Genomic DNA, 13404 nt, shown 5'->3' with positions numbered 1-13404 from the left:
TGACTATTGTAATTATAATGGGGAAATAAATCTTCATGTACCAACCTGTCATTCATAAATTAATGGCATCAGTATCAATAGTAATTAAATTCATAACCTGAGGGATTTACCTTATAAAACAAGTTGGTTATGACATTGGGTTCAGTGCAATTTCTCAGCTTTTGAATATTGCTGTTTTATTATTATTTGCTGTTACGTTGCCCAGCCTGTCTATTAATGATAGCAACAGGAATAATGGAATTTGAGATTGTGTCCCAGATCACCTATGGTGAAATTGTTGGTAATGAATAAAGTTAAGTCCCAAATGTACAAGACAATTTGCAGTTCCCATGTTACTTGTGAAAGCTGAAGTCTAAGACACTTAATTAAAGCATAAGAATTTCATTGAAAATATAATGGACAAAGGCATGCTTATAATTTTGAAGATATTTTTACAGGTTTGTTAGGAAAAAAAATCTCTTGACTACATAGTTTTATTTGAGCAACTTATTTGCTAGTGTATGTGGCCACCTAAATAGGTTACCTGTGTAAAGCTTTAGTGTGCGACAAGCAACTTTGTTACATGTAGAAGTCAAGAGATTACAATTTGCTTGTGACCTAATAACTGCCCATTTGTGCCTCAGCTTATGTACTGCTGAAGCCTTTATCCATGACTTTGTTATTCTACACTCATCCATTCCATTATTCTTCTCAATGGAAAATGTGAACTCATCTGAAACTCTGCTGTGCATATCCTAGCTTGAATCGCGATGTGGAGGTGCCAGTGTTGGACTGGGATGGACAAAATCCAAAGTCTCAACAGCAGGTTGTAGTTAAACAGGTTTGTTTGAAATCTAAAGCTTTCAGAGTGCTGTTTCTTCACCTGATGAAGGAACAGCGCTTCGAAAACTTGTGATTTCAAGTAAACCCGTTGGACTGCTCCTAGTTCTTCTGTTCTTATGTTCTACTATAACCTATCACGTGTGACTTCTAATTTGAATCTACACTGTTCACTGACCTACATTGACAATTGGCTCAACCTCTTGGTCACCTGACCTATTATGTTGTTGACATTTTTGTGACCAACTTGAGATAAGCTGTGATATGTAGGTATTTTTCTGGTTAGCAAAATGTAACTAGTGGGATGCCATAGGATTTGGTCTCGCACCCCAATTATTTGCAACCAGTATTAATGACTTGGATTCAGGGATAGAACGATTTAGCCAGATTTACAGATGACGTTGAAATAGGTGGGAATGTAAGTTGCAATGTAGAAATGAAAAGTTTACAAATGGAGTGATTAGGTGAATGTGCCAACTTTAGCATATGAAGTTTAATGTGGATAAACATGAGGTAATCCATTTTGGTAAAAGGAGTAGAAAGGCAATTTATTATCTAAATGGAGAGAAACTTCAGACTGCTTTGATGCAGAGGGATCGGAGTGTCCTCATGCATGAATTGTAGAGAATAGTATGTAGTTACAGCAAGTAATAAGAAAGGTAAATGGAACTTTGGCACTTATTGGTAAAGGATTAGAATATAAAGGTAGTGAAGTGCATCTGCAACTATACAAGGCATTAGTGAGACCACATGTAAAGTATAGTGTGTAACTTTACATCCTTCCTCAAGGGCACCAGTGGCATTGGAGGTATTTCAGAGGTGGTTCACTTGATTTGACCTCTCAGATGAGGGGCTTATCGTATGAAGAGAGTGAGCAGTTAAAACCTATAGTCTTTGGAGTGTAGAAGACTGAGAGGATATCTGACTGGGATATACAAGATGCTAATAGAGAATGACAGTGTAGTTGTAGAAAGGATGTTTCCTCATGTGGAGCAATCTAGAATGTGAAGTTCACAGTTTTAGGATAAAGGGTAGTAGATTTAAAGCAGAGATAAGGAGAAATCACTTCTCTCAAAGGGTCGTGAATCTGTGGAATTCCCTACACCAGAGTGTGGTGGGTGCTGGGAGATTGAGTCAATTTAAGCAGCAAATAGATTTTTTGCAAAGCAACGGATTGAAGGGTTGTGGACAGTGGGCAAGAAAGTGGAGTTGAGGCCGAGATGAGATCAGCCATGATCATATCAAATGGCAGAGCAGGCTCAAGGAGCTGAATTGCCTTCTCCTGCTCCTAGTTCTTTTGTTTACCATGTTAAAGCCCCATTATACGTGCACATTTTTATTGATATCTGTCAGTAAATATTAGCAGACGTCTTGTTCAAAATTAGGCCTGTCCCCTTAATTGCTTATTTTCCAGATTTCCACCTGGAATTTTCTGTTCTGCTTGATCTTTAAATCATTCTTACACCATCCTTAAATCAACCATGTTTATCTTCAGAACATTACCTGCCTTTGTGTCACTTTATGTTATGGCCAAAGCTTTGATCTATACTTTCATCTCTTGAAATTTTGTCCGCTGAGATGTTCTCTGGAGTTCTTTTTTTTACTTGTTAATTCTATCAAACATATTCAAATATCTGTCCAAAGTCTTTCGTAAGAGTTCTTTCCCTCTGTTTGTGATTTTGACTTTGCATGTCTCTGTGACTATCTCGACGGTTTCTACACTGAGGTATGCAATATCTGTTTTGGAACATAGGACATAGAACAGCACAGGCCCTTTGGCCCACAACGTTGTGCTGACCTATTATCCTACTTACATGTCTGCAGACTAAACTAGCCAATAAATTAAAAGCAAACACAAATCTGGTTGGAGTTTAAGATAGGGAAGGCTGTTTAAGGTTGCAGTGGCATAGCTGATTGAGAGATTAGTTGGAGTGATAAAAACTGGACAGAGTTAAGCCTGAAGAATAAGGGAATGGAGGTAAAGATTAGACTGACATTGCACAATGCAGCTGTGACATTCTCCAGTCCTGTGCAGCAGTTTGCGGCAAACTTAAATGACAGGGGATGCAGTTTTAAAGTTACGCAAGTAAATTATTTGAAGATAATTTTGGCTTAAGCAAAAATTGGCCAACCCCAAAGTGAAAAAGAGAGTCATGATGCCCTCTTGTTATAGCTGTCTCCTCTTTAGTGGGTTATGTTAAGGATTAAAATAATAATGTTTTAGTTTTAGTTTATGGTGAATCAGACATCGTTTACTTTCATTTTGTTTGATTCTATCACAGAAACAATACTTGGACTATTGATCTAGCTGAGAAACTTTTAAATTAAGAAAGCCTGAGGTTGCTACAGAGATAATTGCTGAGGGTAGAGCTATCCTCTGAACAAAAAAAATGGTGCATTTAAAATTTAGCTGCACAGTTGAGAAGTGAGCTATAACCAGTGCAGCCGGACCCTGAATTGAAAGGAGCTATCTTCCAAAGTACAAGTGTCTGTTGGAGTGAAACTCACAGTACAAAAGATTAATCTGAGTTTAAAGTACAAATGTAGAAAATAGGGAAGATGAATTGACTGTTTAGCTCCATCACTTAATATGGTCATGACCGATTAGATTCTCTACAGTGTGGAAACAGGCCCTTCAGCCCAACAAGTCCACACCGCCCCTTGAAGCATCCCACGCAGACCCATCCCCCTATAACCCACACACCCCTGAGCACTATGGGCAATTTAGCATAGCCAATCCACCTACCCTGCAAATCTTTGGATTGTGAGAGGAAACCGGAGCACCCGGAGGAAACCTATGCAGACACAGGAGAATATGCAGACTCGCCCGAGACTAGAATCGAACCCGGGTCCCTGGTGCTGTGAGGCTGCAGTGCTAACCACTGAGCCACTGTGCCGCCCCTAATCATCCTATCTAGTACCCTGTTCCTCCCCATCTCTTTGATTCCTTTAGCTGGAAGAACTACATCTAACTCTTCCTTGAAAGAAACAAACTTTTGGTGTCAACTGCTTTCTATGGCAGAGAACTCCACAGGCTCACTACTCTCAGGATGAAGAAACTTCTCATCTTGATCCTAAATAATTTACATCATATTCCTACAGTTTGACCTCTGGTTATGGACTCCCCAGACTCTGGTAGCGTCCTTCCTGCATTTACCCGGTCTAGCCCTGTTAGGAATTTACAAAGGTAAAGGGTAAAGTCACCACAGTCTTTCCAGATCATTGGGCTGTTCCCTCATTAGAGAGGGATGACTAATGCTTAACCCGAGGGTTACCATGCCTTGGAGAGGGGAAATCCTGAGAAGGAGAGCCCCGCAAGGTAACCTCAGCCAGCGAAGGAATTGAACCCATGCTGTTGGTATCGCTCTGCATTGCAACCCAGTCATCAAGCTAGGTTTCTACGAGATTGCACCTCGTTTTTGTAAATTCTGGTGTATATAGTCCTAACTAATACAGACTTTTTTTTGATGCATCAGACCTGCCATTCCCAAGAATCAGTCTGATAAACATTCATTGTACTCCCTCCATAGCCAGAACATCCATCTACCAACAGGGGACCAAAACTGCTCAACACACCCCAGGCTCTGTACAGTTGCACATGACCTCCCTGCTCCTGTACTGAAATCTTCTTGCTATGAAGACTAACATACCATTGGTCATCTTCACCACATGCTGCACTTGCAAGCTTACTCTCCGACTGGTGAACAAGGACATCAAGGTCTTGTTGCGTCTCTTCCTTTTCCAAATCTATTGCCATTCAGATAATCTACCTTTTCTATTTTCACTACCACAGTGGATAACCTCATATTTATCAACATTATACTTATTTTTTTCTTTTTGCCATGCATTTGCTCACTCACTCAACTTGCCCAAATCACTGTGAAGCATCTCTGCATCCTCCTCACAGCTTACCGTCCCACCCAGCCTTGCGCCATCTTCAAACTTTGAGATATTACTTTCAGTAGCCTCAACTAAACGATTAATGTATTGTGGATAGACGGGGTTCAAGCACTGATCCCCGCAGTCCTGCGGTAGTCTCTGGATGATATCAGATAAAGATCCATTTATTCCCACTCTTTGTTTCCTGTCAACAAACTAGTTCTCTGTCCATGCCAGTACACTACCCCCAATCCCATGCGCTTTCATTTTATGTGGTAGTCTCTTGTGTAGGAAGGCCTTCTGAAAGCCCAAGTAACCTACATTCACTGACTGCCTTTTATCAATCCGACAGTTAGATCCAGTCAAGATTCCAGTTGATTTGTGAAGCATGATTTCACTTTTGTAAATCCATTCTGACTCTGTGATTTCTGCCGTTGTTTTCCAAGTGCTCCCGTATTTAATCTTTAAAAGATATTCCCTCCAGTTCTTCCAGTAATCTTTCAGGCATTGACTGAATCTTGCTCCTGGAGCGTCAATTTCTGTTTTAACTCTTATTTCCTTTGCCATACCGGACATCTTAGCTGTGTTTTTTCTAGCTTTTTTCTTCCCAATTTGCATCTCTGTGCATATAGTCAAATTAGACAGAGGATGTGGTGATTCATATTGATAAAATCATGACTCATCTGACTTTGACCTCAGCTCTGCATTCCTATGTATTACCTTTGAACTCTTTGTCAGTGAAGAACCTGTCTAACGCAGCATTAGAAAAAAATCTCGGACCTGCCTCTGCTGATCTCTGGGGAAGTGAATGCTACTTATAAAGAACCTTTCAAAAGAACAAAAATTCTCCTCATCTCCATCTCAAAAGGAAGATTCCTTTTTTCTTCTCTCTATCGTCTAGTTCTTGTATCTTCCACAAGGGCAGATCATAACGGCATCCATTCTATAAACTCCCTTCAGGGGCATCCTTGCCTTTCTCACCGAACTGTAGCTTTGAGTGTTGTGGAATGTCTCCCTAAATGTCTGCCGCTGCATCATTATTGTCACCCAGTGAACTTAATTTCACAGTTCACTTTCACCACTTCTGTCATCATGACTTGTAGTTTCTTTTGTTTAAGTTTAAAAATCTGATCTTAAACTCACTCTCTCATCTTCAAACTAATGGTGAAATTCAGTGATATTATGATCAATGCTGCCTCAGATCCCTTCACTGTGTGGTGATACAGTACCAGGTCTAGAGTAGCCTGCTTTTTGGTTGGCTGTAGAACATGCTGGTCTATGAAATTGTCTCAACAAACACTACAAACTCATCTTCTAGGTTACCTTTGTCAATTTGCTTCATTCAGTCTGTATGTAGCTTAAAATTTCTTGTGATTATCACAGTGGCTTTCTAACAAGATGCTGTTTATTTCTTCTTGTTTACACAGTTTTCCAATGTAGTAACTAATGGGAGACCTCCACACTACTCCCATAAACGATTTCTTACATTTGTTTTTATTTATCAACTGTACTCAAGCTGATTCTGCACACTGATCCCTGGAATTAAGGTCATCCTTCACTGTTACACTCCCTATAGTTATGGCATTCAAACTTCCTCAATAGATCTATATCAGTATCTTTTCCGAGCTTCCTGTCTTTATGAAATGTCAGGTTTTGCCTTGAATATTCAAGTTCCAGTTTGGCCATTCGTAAACATGCCACTGTCACAGCTGTCAAGTCACAAGTATTTCTCTTTGAGCTGTTTTGTTATTAATGCTGTGCAAATCCAGTAATTAGTTATTCCTTTTTACTATTTTGCCAACTGTGGCCTTATCTGCTGGTACATTTTTAATTTGGAACACCGTTCTGTTATGCTCAGCTCTGATTATCGTTACCATTACTTGTATGACTATCTTGCGCTATAGCATTGATCTGTCCCTTTAACCTACTGCATCTTCCTTCATGTGTTTCTAGCACCACAATTTGGTCTTGAAATATTTATTCCCTGAACAGAGATTTTTTCCTCTGTTAACACTTTACCCTAAAATCTGCCTGTGCATTCCCATCAAAACTGGATGTTCCCTGGTAGAACAATTTACTTTCAACATTTTCTGCTTCTTCGCCATAATTAAGGAGAGTTATATTTTGGTCACTTATCTGGGTGACTTCCTACAGTGATACATTTCTGAGAACCAGATGCACCTTTGCTATTTTTCTTCGCTAGACTGGAAACATATATTCATAAGGAAAATCCTTGGGGCGGCACGGTGGCTCAGTGGTTAGCATTGCAGCCTCACAGCGCCAGGGACCCGGGTTCGATTCCAGCCTCGGGTACCTGTCTGTGTGGAGTAGGCACATTCTCTCCGTGTTTGCATCGGTTTCCTCCGGTGCTCAGGATTCCTCCCACAATCCAAAAATGTGCAGGCTAGTTAGATCGGCCATGCTAAATTGCCCGTAGTGTTCAGGGGTGTGTGGGTTACAGGGGGATGGGTCTGGGTGGGATGCTTCAAAGGGCGGTGTGGACTTGTTGGGCTGAAGGGCCTGTTTCCACACTGTAGGTAATCTAATCTGTACACAATAGAGATTCTCCTCCTTAATCCTCTGATTATACCAGTCTGTATTAAGATTGAATGTCCTTTTATTGCAATTCCTTTCTGTTAAATGCTGATTAAATTTGGCAAGAAATGTTCTCATCTGTCTGTTTCTCAATGTTTGTAATGGTTCAAAGCAAAGTCTTCAGAACAATGCAATTGCTCCCCCTCTGTTTGTTTGTTAACTCAGACCAAACACATTGTGTGAATAAAAGGAAACCATGTAGGGAGAGTCGCATTTTACTCAGAACATTAACTTTGCTTCTCTCTACACAGGTGCTGCTAGCTTCCTGCTAAATTCCTCCAGCCTTTTCTCTTTTTGTTTTAGATTCAGTGCAAAACACTTTCCGTTTAGAATTTGAATATCATTCCTAATTAATATTACCATGCTTCCTTTTTTCTTCCCTCCCTATTGTTCTTCATTTTCCTGATTAGCTGTATTTAAGCTCCTGTGCTTGGCCTTGTTTCATTCATCTGTGATAATACCACCACATCATAATCCCAATTAGTTCACTAACCTTATTAGTCAGACTACAGACACTGATGTGCACAGAATCTTAATATCTGTTTCGCCACTTTTGTTTGTTTTTCCTCAATCTGGCTCCTGTCATTATTTCTAATTACCAAGTGTACTCTTCTATCCTCTGATCTCTTTTCTGTTATTTTGTGGTTTCCTTCCCCCTGCCAAACTAGTTTATACCCTCCACAGAAGTTCTGTTTAGTCTTTCGGCGGGGATATTTGTCTTGGCTTTGTTCAGGCACAATCTTATTACCTAGTACAATATCCAACAGAACCAGGCCCGATGACGCAAAAATCTGAAATCTTCCTCTTCGATCAAATTCTCAGCCATACATTCTCCTGCACTATAGATAATAAAATGTGAGGCTGGATGAACACAGCAGACCAAGCAGCATCTCAGGAGCACAAAAGCTGACGTTTCGGGCCTAGACCCTTCATCAGAGAGGGTCTAGGCCCGAAACGTCAGCTTTTGTGCTCCTGAGATGCTGCTTGGCCTGCTGTGTTCATCCAGCCTCACATTTTATTATCTTGGAATTCTCCAGCATCTGCAGTTCCCATTATTTCTGATACCATTCTCCTGCACTATCTTTCTGTTTCTGTACTCTCTGGCATGTGTCACTGGGACTAATCTTGAGATTACTGCTTTCTGAGGTCTTGGCTCATTATTAATTTATAATTGATTTATAATTTATAATTGGCTCATTAATCTTTAATATTTTACCTTGTCCCTGAAATTCTACGTGTAGGACCTCAATAATTTTTCCACCTGTACTGCTGACTCCAGCATGAACAATGACTCCTCCTGCTCAGTGATATACATTTGTAGAGTTGCCTTGCAGTTCCAGAAGTGCCTGTCCGTTCTTCTAGCCATCAAATCCCCTGTAGCCACTGCATTTCTACTCTCCTTCCGTGCCTGAAGTCAAATTTCCCATTTTGCTGGAGCTTTTGTTCCCTCAAGGAATAATCACCTTCTTTGGCATTCAAAACTGAAATGTGGTTAACAAGTGCTGCTGGCTCAGGGAGTTCCAGCACTCCCTATATCCCTTTAACTGGTGATCACCTCTTTGGTGACTTCATGCACCTTCTGCGGCTGTCATGTTCCCACCTTCTGGAAGGTATGCTTGAGGAAACTCTCAGACTTCTGGATACACTGATATTACATTAGCTCTTTCTCAGGCTCCAAAACATGAAGCTTGAACTTGAGCTCCCACATAGAAAAGAGCATGCATCAGGTCACTGCTGGTTTACAGTAAAGGTCAATCCACTTAGCTTGAAATTTCTGATACCATGACCACTAAAATACGTAACATTGATTTCAACAAATCAGAGAAACTGATGTCTTAAGGAACTGACCTTGGATATTAAAATAGTAGAATGTTAACTAAAGGCACTGAAAATTAGTATTAGTAAATCTGTACAGAAGGAAACTTCCTTCAAGTTAATTTCAATGATGAAAAATGAGCAAAATGTTAAAACAAACCAAACTTAGTTATTACCCACAAATTTGTTCCCTATGTGGCAGTGATGTCAGCTTTGAATTTCTTTCCCTGTTTTCTGCATTCAGTTTTTGCTCTGATTTTGACTCAATCCTCAGGTTTATTTTCTCCAGTCTTACCGACAAGCTTGCTGTTTCCTCTGAGACTCATTCTTAACTGACAAGTAAACATATTTAGTAACACTTAGTCAGATTTTCTTTAAACCAGTATGTACCTTGAAGAAATTTTGACAAACAAGACTTTGAAGTATTAAAATTACAGCTGTTTTGGCCAAGTAAAGCTGCTGGCTTCCAGAAATGAATTTTAAATGAATGAAATGACGGTAAACCAAAGCACATCACCTTTTTCATCATTATTTTGTAAATAGAATTTAAATGTTGCAGTCACTGTAAACATTTTATTTAGAGTTCTTATGTTATTTGACTGCACTTAATATTTTGATATTTTTATAGTTAAAGTACAAGATTGCATAACTAATAAACAAAGTTATTTTTTTCCTTTCTCAAAATTATGAAAGGAACGCAAATCCTATGAAACTTTGCATATTTTTGATAGTGGATTTTGAAAACTTACTCTCATTTCCTTTTTATGGAGTTTACCTTATTCTCCCCGAAGCAGTGCTGCTATTCCATTCAGAGCTCTTACTACAAGAAAAGAAACTCCACAACCCCTCAGTGAGGAAGAGATGAATAAACTTGGAGCAAAGATCATCAAAGCTGAACTGATGGGAAACCTGGTAAGAATTAGAATAGTTAATGTCACTAAATTGACAAACAAAGATCATGAATTGTAGATGTCTTCAGAGTGATGACATTAAAATACTTTGAAGAGATAATCAGATGAAGCTGTTGTCAAATTTAGTTTTGGTACCAAGTTTATCTAGATAGTTCCATTCGAAAATCCTTAACAGAGTTATTATTTGCATTTTTAACATACTTCTCTTCGTGTGTATTCCAACACATACATGTATTTATTGATACAAGTTTTCAAGCTGAGTACACTTTTAAACAATTATGTCAGCAACTTTGACTCAGTCAGTAGTAGTTTTTAAAATCCATGTAACTAACCTGTTAACCTAGTTTTTGTGTTTCTGTGAAATATTTTTATTTTGATAGAGGTTGAAATATTTAATATTAATTTTGAACAAGTCCCATTGCACTCCACATCATTAGTACATGTGTTCTGCTACTATATATAATTGTACTTTGTTTTGTTCAGAACCATTAATCTGGCTCTCACTTCCCTCTGCACTAAAAATTTCTGTTTGATATATTTTGTTTCTATAACATGGCCATATCCATATCTATCTTATTCAGATAATCTTCAAGGTAATCTCTGTGATAGCCAAGTAGCTTTTGTATTTTTTCAAGGCTGTAGGATCTCAAATAAGCTCCAACATGATTTTCTAATTTAGTAAGCATTGGATTATGCAATATTTTGCTATTATGTTAGGAATTTAAACAAATATTTTTGAATAAACATATTAATGCTCATCTCTATTCATTAAAATTTACATCCAATTTAGCTGCTCATTAAAATCTCTTCACAGTTACAACTGGAAGAGTGATAATGTAACAGTATGATTATGATATTTTCATGTATTTTGTAATGTTGAAAATCTATCTGAGATGGGGGCAGCATGTTGGCTCAGTGGTTAGCACTGCTGCCTCACAGCATCAGTGACCCGGGTTTGATTCCACCTTTGGACAACTGCCTCTGTTGCACATTCTCCCTGTGTCTGAGTGGGTTTCCTCTGGGTGCTCTGGATTCATCCCGCAGTCCAAACATTTGCAGGGTAGGTGGATTGGCTGTGCTAAATTGCCTGAAGAGCCCAGCAATGCTTACGTTAGGTGAGTTAGACATGGGAAATATAGGGATGGGGAATGGGTCTGGGTGGAATTCTCTTGAGAGAGGCGGTGTGGACTAGCTGGGCCGATTGGCCTGTTTCCATACTGTAGAGGTACTATGGTTCAATGTCCCCCCCTAAGCTATCTTATAACATACACCAAACCATGAAAATAATTGCTCACCTCTTTATGTAGTGAACTGCTGATGTGGAAACAATCTAGTTCTGCTCTCTGTAACTGATAGACTTAACAGCTAAGGTAAATTCAGGTAAGATAAATGACATAGAAATATCATTCCTTCAAAGGTTTTCTGAAAGAAGGATATTTGCAAAAGTTGCATTTTCTTGGACTACATTTAGTAATAGACTATTGCATATGGCAGGGTGTACAAATTCATAAACGGTATAGAGTGAACAGACACCATTTTGCCCATTCAGCCTGTGCCCTTCATCAAAGTCATTCCATTTTTGAATTATCCATACCTACGTTTGCTTGTGCCCGTCTGTAAATACTTTGTCACTTGGATATTGTATATATACCACTGTTGATGTGCTGCTATTACGGTTTTTAGATTGAGAGTGCCCTGCCAAATTCCTATCGATGTTAATTCAGAGAGCTCAATACAGGTGAAATATTGACAGTATAGGCAGTATTTTAGAGGCATCTAAGTGTCTAGAGGACTGTGAAGGTCCTTACCAAATAAATTGCACAACTGTGCCTTGTTAGATTCTTATATGTCTTAATGACCAAAGCAGTGGTGAGATCCAGGAATGTAATAGCAATGTCTGTTATTATTACAATGTCCAACATTATTCTGTTGTTGATAAGTTGGTTGAATATTCATTGACTGAACCTCTCAGTTGGTAGACTTGCTTGGCGAGCTGGTGTGTTTGATTACAGACATTTCGTCACTCTGCTAGGTAACGTCGTAAGTAAGCTTCCGACAAAGCATTAAGGTCTGTCCTGCTTGTTATTTTAAATGCCTTGGTTTACTGGGTTGGCTAGCATCACTTCTGGTTCTGTTTTTCAGTGGTTTGTAGATCGTGTCCAGTTCAAGGTGTTTGTGGATGGAGTTCTGGATGGAAGGCCAGGCCTCTAGGAATTCCCTGGCTGTGTTTGGCTTGTGCTATTTTGGATGTGTTGTCCCAGTCAAACTTGCGTTCTTCATTGTCCATGTATACTGAGACCAGTGAGATTTGGTGGTGTCTCTTGGTGGCTAGTTGGTGTTCGTGTATCCTTATTGTCAGTTTTCTTCCCTTTTGACCTGTATAATGTTTCTCACAGTCATTGCATGGTATTTTTTCTATTACATTAGTTTTATTTGCTTCTCGGTGTGGGATCCTTTACGTTCGGCAGTAGCTGTTGTAAAGTGGTTGTTGGTTTGTGGGCTACCCTGTTACCTAGGGGTCTGAGTAGTCTTGTGGTCATCTCTGTTATGACTACAAGAAGAAGACACTGCACGGCCAGACACAGTAGTCACCGTACCGTACATCAGAGACATAACAGAGCAAACTAAGGCATATAAATAACAAACGAGACAGCGCTTCACCGGAGGTGTGCTGACAATGTTACCTAGCAGGGTGACAAAACGTCTGCAACTGAACACACCGGCTTGGCGAGCAAGTTTACAACCTCATCCACCACCCAGGCTACAAATCCTCTCAAAAACTTTGAACCTCAGCCTAGGAGCCAGCTGTTTGTTTCATACTGGATAAATTTGCAGTGTCTGTCAGAATGAATTATTAAGTGTGGTTGGTCTTGAGCCTGAACTCCTGTTCAATTTGCATCAGCGTTACGTCTCAAATCTCTCTTTTTGATTTATCTGTACCTGTAGCAATGAAAACAAATTGATATTATAACATGGGCTGCTCACTATTTATCTTTAATAGTTCATTCCAGGTGTTGCATTATCCAAATTTATCTTTTCATATCAAAATAATTTATGCAATATAAGGGACAAGGGCCACTATTTTCCACCAGCATTTTTTAGGCTAAAATTTTGAGAAATATGTTTGAAGTATTTTTCTAAAGTAAGTCCAGAACTTATCTTAATTGTCTTTAGAGATAAATCATTCTACAGGGAATTCTGAATGAAGTGGTCTAATAGCATTAACACTAGTGGTGCAAAAAATTTTAGCTGTGTAATGTTTCATGTAAGAAATTAGAGTCATTGTGTCAGATAACATGGAAACAGACCCTTCAATCCATCTCGTCCATGCCAAGCAGGTACCCTAAACTGACCTAGTACTATTTGCCTGCATTTGGCCCATATT

At 39.2% G+C, this 13404-nt stretch overlaps 1 protein-coding gene across 2 annotated transcripts in view; it reads left to right on the top strand.

Annotated features, from left to right (window-relative positions):
* Positions 1–13404, top strand: part of cwf19l2 (CWF19 like cell cycle control factor 2) — a 121859-nt gene that overhangs the window by 66110 nt on the left and 42345 nt on the right. The window contains exon 9 of one of the 2 annotated variants that reach the window (XM_059646630.1): positions 9903–10020. In XM_059646630.1, the coding sequence (XP_059502613.1) occupies positions 9903–10020 (118 nt within the window). Of the gene's footprint in view, positions 1–9899; positions 10021–13404 lie in introns of both variants that reach the window. The other variant, XM_059646629.1, reaches the window with a different exon arrangement.

Source organism: Stegostoma tigrinum, chromosome 6 (genome assembly GCF_030684315.1).
Source record: "Stegostoma tigrinum isolate sSteTig4 chromosome 6, sSteTig4.hap1, whole genome shotgun sequence".
Taxonomy (NCBI): Eukaryota; Metazoa; Chordata; class Chondrichthyes; order Orectolobiformes; family Stegostomatidae; genus Stegostoma; species Stegostoma tigrinum.
The sequence above is the reverse complement of the archived record's forward strand: the minus strand, read 5'-3'. Positions and strand labels throughout refer to the sequence as shown.